This window comes from Acanthopagrus latus, chromosome 12, assembly GCF_904848185.1.
Source record: "Acanthopagrus latus isolate v.2019 chromosome 12, fAcaLat1.1, whole genome shotgun sequence".
Taxonomy (NCBI): Eukaryota; Metazoa; Chordata; class Actinopteri; order Spariformes; family Sparidae; genus Acanthopagrus; species Acanthopagrus latus.
Window position 1 is genome coordinate 25,468,951 of NC_051050.1, and position 7,829 is coordinate 25,476,779.

Sequence of the window (7,829 nt, forward strand, 5' to 3'; positions counted from 1 at the left end):
ACACACACACACACACACACCGCTGTATTGTGCAGCGGCTCCTCCAGCAGCCCTGTTGTTGTCAGGGGCCTGAACAGCTGGTGGGAAGAGTCTTATCTCATCTCCATGTACTTGTCATGTTAAATTAAAATTCTGGGGCGTCTCTGACACTCGACTGCAGCCTAAAATAAGACACGTCGTCACTCAGAGAGTCTGTCCTCAGCGTCAGAGCGCTCGTGTGCAGAAACAGTCCGGTTCTCTGGGATTTCCCGGAGAGACGGAGGCTCCACGACGGACCACTGCCGGGCCGGACGCCCTTCAGATCAGACCGAGGCCTCCTGTCTTCTGTCCTTACAGTCGGTTCCCGGCAGCAGGAGAAACACCTGAGAGCTGCTGCTGCACTCGTTCATCTGTTACAGAGTCATTATTGTAACACCAGCAGCTGAGACACAAACACTTCAGGTGTTTTTACAGAATGAGGCTTAATTAATCACATTAGCTTGAATGTGTGAAACAGTGAGGTGAGAGAAGTCTGACAGCAGAGAGGAAAACACAGAACCTGCCAGAACAAAAACATCCAACTCCTCCAACTCTCCAAGCTTCCTCTGACTTCAGACGACACGATTTAAAGGAACAGTTCACACAACAATCAAAACATCTGAAGTGAAATAAAATAAAATAACATGATTTATGTCACATAAACGGACCTGAAGTGAACTTGAGCTGACACGATGTCAGACGTGACCAAACAAATCCACACACAAGATATTATCTGGATATTTAAATGAATGCCAGCAATCAAATCTGTGACTTAGTTTACAGCTTCCTAATTAGAGAAGAAAAGGATTATTAAATATCAATATTAAATATGTCATTGTAATCTGAACCATCAATTCAGCGTTAAAATAAGTTGAGGTCACATCAAACTGGCCATCTTTTCAGAACTGATTGGCTTTTTCCACGTCATAAAAATGTCAAAATAAGAAATTGATCTTTTATCATGACGACAAAAGTGAAACTACAATTTTACAGTGTGAAAACAGAATAATGTTGCAGCGACAACAGACGGGGACGATCCTGAGTGGGATCAATAATGCATGAGTTGTGTTCCTGTGTGACCCGCTCAGATCTTCCAGTTATAACTTGTGAATAAGTTCTTCTCTTCCAGACGTCGTGCATCACGTTACCAGACGAAGCCACACACACATTTTCCACACTTGGTTTAATGACAGCGAACTGACAGACGTCACAGAGAATCCAGCAAAGAGGAAAATGCTCAAAATTCACCGACAGTCACAGAAACACCCCTGATACTGTCCCAAGTCTTCCTCCCAGCGTCTGGAAGATCATTTTACCACAATAAATACATAAATAATGCAAATCAGTCCTTATTCTACTCCACCTCTAAGAATAAAAAGGCATAATTGGATATAAAAAAGGACAACTTAAAGGAGCAATGTGTAGGAACTGTAATAAAATGTTCTAAAAGAATCAACAGAATGTGAAGAAGTTACACAACTACTACTGAAGATATCATGAAGCTATCATGCTAACCAGCTAGCCCCAGCCTAGCCCCCCAAACTCCCAGTCCCACTGCTAGCTGCACGGCTAACTGAGCTAACTAGTTCAAAGCAGCCACAGTTAGCTACAGTTAGCAGTTATATAACATGCAGGACAAACTGCCCTCTGTCTGTTTTCAGTTCTTACATATTGCACCTTTAAACTGTAAACTAGATTTTATTTTATATTGTCGATCACCATAAAATTGTAAATAACATTTTACATTTTAAATGCTCACGATGGAAAAGCTTCAATTCAAACTTATACAAACAGAAAACACAAAGATGGATGTATTGGTTGTTTCTCGAGCGTCGTCACGGAGCTGAGAGGAGACGCAGGGACACGAACCAACGCCTGCACAGAAGAACCTGCCGGCCTCTGACGTCTCGCTTCACGGCGTCAGATTTCTGCTACAGAACCTGCTGAGTGTTCAGTATTGGGAACATTCTCGTCATCTGATCGGAGACGTAAGGCTGAGCGGCAGTGACGACATGACTCTGCCACTGAAAACGGGAGGAAATCCATTCAAGTTTCTAGATGCTCTTCACAGCTCGTCCGTCTCGTGTTCAGCGGCGTGTGATGAAGACGTTCATGGTGAAGAAGTTGTATAATACACCGATAACACGCAGCCTCATTCACCTCCGCTGTGTTGAGTCGAGCGCTGAGAATCTCCGTCACGTAAGGCATGCTAATCGACAGTGTTCACTATCTGAGTAATATCATTTACACTTCGCAAAGTTACATATAAAACACGTGTTCGTGGGCGAGCTGTGGAGAAGTTCTTCCTTCGTGTTGGACCTGCAGACCCGCCAGCGACTGTCCAAACCCAGCTGAGCAGCAGGACCAGGAGGAGAGAGCCTCTCCGTCCCAAAACACAAGAACACACGAGCAGAACCGTACGGAGTTACTGTGTTCGTCTGCTTTAAAGAAGCCTGGGCTGCTAATCTTAGCATATTTGGCTAGCTAGCTTGCCATCCACTGTGGTAAAATGAGGACGTTACATTCAAACATGGACAGTGTTGAGACGGAGCCCCAGAAAGCTGCTCATGAAGCTAAAACGGGCGATAAAAAGACACAGAACTTCAGTGTTGTTCGGCCCACAGAGCGTGAACCGAGCCGGATAACTTCTGGTTCAGCACCCGGTTAACTTGAACAGAGATAAATTCATTTAATCTTGCAGCTCTACAAAAAATTGGCTCCACCGTCTGGGGCTCCTGTGGTGAACCAGTGTTACTAGCTAACCAGCTATGCTAACATATGTACAGGTGATTTACGTATAAAGAACATATTTTTTCGCTCTACCAGCTCTTCTTGAGTCCATTTACAAGAGTTCCACCCTCTCCTGCCCCTCAGCGCTCCGCTCGAGTGGAAACAAGCTGCTTCACTCCGACAGGAGAGAGATGGAGGTGAAGTGAAGCTGGAGGAGCGTTTGACTCGCTCAGAGACACTCGGCCGCTGCTCACCTGTCACCTGACAGTTAGCTGTGAGCTGGTATTGTTTTCGCTGGTATGGCCGAGCCGAACTCGGGTCTGGGCGAGGGAACGCACACTGACCCCATCCTGTTGAGGGAGGTGGCTTTGGTCATGCCCTCGCTGCCCACCGTGGACAGCGGGAAGCTCTCGTAGCTCTCGGCCGCCCGGCTGCCGCACTGGCAGCGCTGCAGCGTCGCCTTCAGCTCCCTCTGGAAGTTGCTGTTGAGGAAGCCGTACACCACGGGGTTGATGCAGGTGGAGGCCATCGCCGTGAGGTGGCAGGCGGAGAAGATGGCGTCGTGCTGGCAGTCGGGCAGGGCCTGGTGGTGCCAGTCGAACAGCGTGTTGAAGACATTCAGCGGCAGCCAGCACAGAGCGAAGGCTACGACGATGGCTAACAGCATCACGTTGATCCTCTGGGCTCCGCGAGTCCTCCGGCTGCGCTCCAGCATGTCCCTGCAGGACACAGCAGGACGCCTGTCAGACATTCACTGGGAAATATCACACACCTGAGGCAGAAAGTGCAAATATAGAGCTGGAACACAAACAGGCTGCTCAGAAAAGTAAAGTACAGCTGTGAGACCTGCGTCGTTTGAGGCGGAGGAAGATCCTGAGGTAGCAGAGCAGCACCAGCAGCAGAGGCAGGCAGTACTGGAAGAGCAGCAGCGAGGTGGTGTAGGCCAGGCGGTGCTTATCTGACGGCCACAGCTCCATACAGATCAGGTGATCCCTGAGACCAGACACACAGGTACGTTACCGGAGACCAGCTCCACCAGTTACAGTCTGATACTGAGTCATGGATCCAAGTCAGCTTCCATTTCTGATCATTACATTTAAAATTCAGGAAAGAAGAAAAAGACACAACACTTCAAAGATGGACACAGATAGCTGCAGCTAGCTTAGCATTAGCCTGCAGCTAGCTTAGCATTAGCCTGCAGACTCGTCTCTGGTGCAATGGAAACTCATTTAACTTATTTTTTCAAAGATCCTTTATCGCCGAGTCTGTGAAGAGGGATCACTCTGGATGGATTTGAGAATCTGAACTTTGTAACAAACTGAAGGTGTTAGTTGTACAAACACTGAGGACTGTTTGAATCTTTATTTTTACTGTCTCCACTAACCCGGATCTCTGTAAAGATTGTCTGAGAATGTAAATGTCAGGACACAAAACCAGCGATCTGTTGATCTGTGCTAATGTCAGAGTGAACTGAAGGAGAAAATTATTCAGCAAAGATGAAACTGAGAACGCAGGGATTCAGAAAAGCCACACAGTTTGACAGAGATTACTTAAGAAGAGGACACTTGTTATGATTCAGAGGCATATGAAATAATTTATTTCCTGTGGCCTGATTTCAGATCTGAGTAGGTTTGTCTGCTCAGAAGTTTCTCTGTGCTGTCTGGAAGTGGATTATAAATGAGTCACTGATTTTAAAGAGCCTGTTGGGAGAATAAACACACAACACGAGAGTCCGGTCTTGATTAAAAGCTCTGGTGTCGCCGTCTGCTTTCTCCTCACGTCGTCTCTCGTCTCGTCTCTGAGTGTTAATGCTGCTGATTGTTTTAAACAAAAGGATTAATCAAAACCAAGCAGAGCTCAGGGATGAACTTTGTAACTTGTGGGATTAAAAAGGTGATTTCTCTTCACTCCTGTTGATCAGCCTGACTGCAGCAGTGATCCGGAGCGGACCTCCAGGTTCTGTTCTGACTTTACTTCATGAACGTAACGTTACAGAGAGGAGAGAGAGAACCAGAACCAGAACCAGAGTCTCTGCTGAGTGCTGACTTCACTCAGAGGTCGACCTCATGCAGTTTATGGCTCATGCAGAAATCTTGAATGTCGTATCTTGTCAGTTATGTGTCATGACGCATTTCAAGGGGACGAAAGACACAAGTGAATCATTTGCAACACGTTCCCTCCTCGTCTGTCCACTGGAGGATTCAGTGCTGGTGTCCTTCACACTCACATCATTATTTAAGGCTTTAACAGCAGAATAAGTTTCAAAATTCATCAACATAATGAACATCTAACTATCCGACAGATGAAGACAAATGTTCTGTGTTTCGTGATCGCAGCTGCAGACTGCTGATGTGAGAACAATCATTCTGAAGTCTGCAATTTTTTCCCAATTAAAAGATCTTTTGTGTTCAGCAGCTGAGTCTCGAGTCGAGCTTCACACAATCACACGGCAGCGAGTCAAATGTCAGCAGCAAACATGTGTAATCAGGTGCAGCGAGGCGTTAAAAACTCCAGCTACGATTATTGGATGATGTAAAAGGTGGAGGAGTGATGGAGACCAAACGATGAATCCATTGTTCCTCAGCTGAGTTTTAAATCAGGCACAAAATAATCTAAAGGTGTCGTCATCGTTCACACAGCTGCTCCTGCGAGCGATCTGTCCACGCTGACGACTGGCATGATCACATTTAATCACTTCCCTCACCCTTCATTCATTTCTCTGACTGGTGATGCTGTTGTTAAGCTGTTAGCCTGCGAACACGAGGAACATTCGACTCTCATGTGGTTCCTTCATGAAACAACATTAACATCATCATCTGTACTGTGCTGCAGAGATATCTACTGGAGTTAGCATGCTAACCAGCTAGCCACTCCAAGCTCCCAGTCCAGACTGCTAACTGCACCGCTAACTGAGCTAACTAGTGAGTGGAAGCTACAGTTAGCAGTTAACTCAGGTGAACTGCTGCCTCCTACTATGAATCCAACAGGTGGCAGATTCTTACAAACGGCACCTTTAACATGTTTGTTGTGTGTCACATTTTTAAATTCATAAAAGTTTCTCATTTTCTGATCACAGTTTGAAACAAACACCTGGCTCAGGTGTCGGTCCGATCATCTGCAGTCCAGAACAACATGGAGAAGCAGAAGTTTTGTTTTTGTTCAGGCTCAGTTATTCAGGTAATTTATCCACACGTTCACTTCGGATCAAATTAACTTTTTGGAACTGTGAAGTTTGTGCTCGTGTGCCTCCGCCTACCTTCAGCCAAGATTGCCTTGCATTTGCAGTAAAAGGTGGTCTGAGCTGGTGGAAAGGTAATTTCATGCCAACATGAACACCGAAATTGCACCAAACCAGCAGAAAACCACATGAAATGACCAAAGAGGAAATTTACTGAGGATGTTTGAGTTGCTGCCGGCTTCACACTGGCAAGAAAATAAGTTTCTGTGGGACTTGAGGCCTCGAGACGTTCGTCCTGGACTCTAACATTCACCTCGCAGAGAGGCCCGGTCACACGTACAGCAGTCAGTCACATCAGCTCACCAAGCCTTAATCTACGTATCTCTCAGGATTTAGAAGCTAATGAGCTTATTAATCACTGTAAGAAAGATGGACGACATGAAGTGAAGTCAAAACCTAATGATCGCCCCCTGGTGGCTGGATGCAGTACAGCTTATAAAGCCATGTAAGCGGACGCGACATCGTTCAAACTAAAAACACGTCATGTTTCTCTCAGTTTGAAAAATGTTGTGAAACTGACTTGAACTTGTCACCTGTTGTCGCCCAGGTACCTCAGCTCACCTGAAGGGGTTGGCGGGCATGCTGATGTTCTGGAAGGGGTCATTGGTGAGGATGTTGAAGGAGAGGAAGGGCAGAGAGATGAAGCAAGCGACCAGCCAGGTGAGCCCCACAGCCAGGTAGGAGTGTCCTGCAGCGGGGGACCAGCCGGTGGGATGGAGGATCAGCTGGTGCCGCTCCAGAGCGATCAGAACCAGCGAGAAGACGGAAACCGTCACTGACATGCACTGAACGAAGGGCGTCACCTGCAGACAGGTAGAGAGAGGACAGGTTCAGAGAAGATAATCTAAAGATGATCCAAATCACAGGAAGTCTGGAGGAGCTGCAGAGACGTCCTGACCGACTGTGTGTGTTAGTGTGTGTGTGTGTGTTAGTGTTCATATGTGTGTGTGTGTGTGTTCTGACCTTACACAGGGCCTCTCCCAGAACCCAGCGGTCCATCAGAGTGTAGATGACGGTGACGGGGAGACACACCACACACATGAGGATGTCAGAGCACGACAGGTTGGCGATCAGGATGTTGGTGACGTTACGTAACTCCTGTTGCCGGGCGATGATGAACACCAGGCCCGCGTTGCCTAGCAACCCGATCGCTATGACGGCGCTGTACGCTACGATCAAGAAAGTAGCTCCTCCCACCGAGGGCGGGCACTGAGAGGTTTCTGCCCAGTCGGAGGCCTCCCAGACGCTGAGCAGGCTGCTGTCGTTGGACATGGCGGGGTGAGGAGAGGGGAGGGAGGGGTGAGGTGAGCCGAGGGGGGGACAGTGCGTCAGGGGTCGGGGGGCTCGACAGGACCAGAACCCTGCGGCTGGTATTGAACTTCTCTTCCCCAAAAACGGAGCGAGATCAGAGCAGAGCTGACAGACGAGGGAGGAGCTGCTGCAGAGCTCAGGACTGTTTGTTGGTGGGATGCAGATGAGGAGACGACTGAGTCAAATATAGATGTTGTCCTCTTTTTCCTTCACTGTCGGCATCCCGCTGGATCCGCTCGGCACCAGAGTTTCCCTGCAAAGGACAGAAAACACAACAAGGCTGAGAATAACAACAGACAGACAGGAAGTAGAGGAGGTCTTAATGAAGAGCAGGGACAGTCAGAGGAGACGACAACACCTCCTGTTCTTCCTCTCGCTCATTAACATCGTCTGTTTCTGCTCTAATGTCACATTATCACCTGGGACAGACTCAACGCTCTGATCTGATGTTGAGACCTCATCGACTGTTCGAGTGTCTGCCTGTTGCATATTCAACAGTAAACCTGACACAACCTCAAGAGACGACTTCAGT

The 7,829-nt window shown here is 47.6% G+C and overlaps 1 protein-coding gene across 3 annotated transcripts in view; it reads right to left on the bottom strand.

The window, feature by feature from the left end:
- Nucleotides 1-1,182: 1,182 nt before the first annotated feature.
- npy8ar (neuropeptide Y receptor Y8a) overlaps nt 1,183-7,829 on the bottom strand; it is a 28,257-nt gene continuing 21,610 nt past the window's right edge. For 2 of the 3 annotated variants that reach the window (XM_037118054.1, XM_037118055.1), the window contains exons 2-5: nt 6,950-7,550; nt 6,548-6,789; nt 3,595-3,741; nt 1,183-3,467 (exon numbers count right to left, since the gene is read on the bottom strand). In XM_037118054.1, the coding sequence (XP_036973949.1) occupies nt 3,017-3,467; nt 3,595-3,741; nt 6,548-6,789; nt 6,950-7,258 (1,149 nt within the window). In that variant the 5' untranslated portion in view covers nt 7,259-7,550 and the 3' untranslated portion in view covers nt 1,183-3,016. Of the gene's footprint in view, nt 3,468-3,594; nt 3,742-6,547; nt 6,790-6,949 lie in introns of all 3 variants that reach the window. The other variant, XM_037118056.1, reaches the window with a different exon arrangement.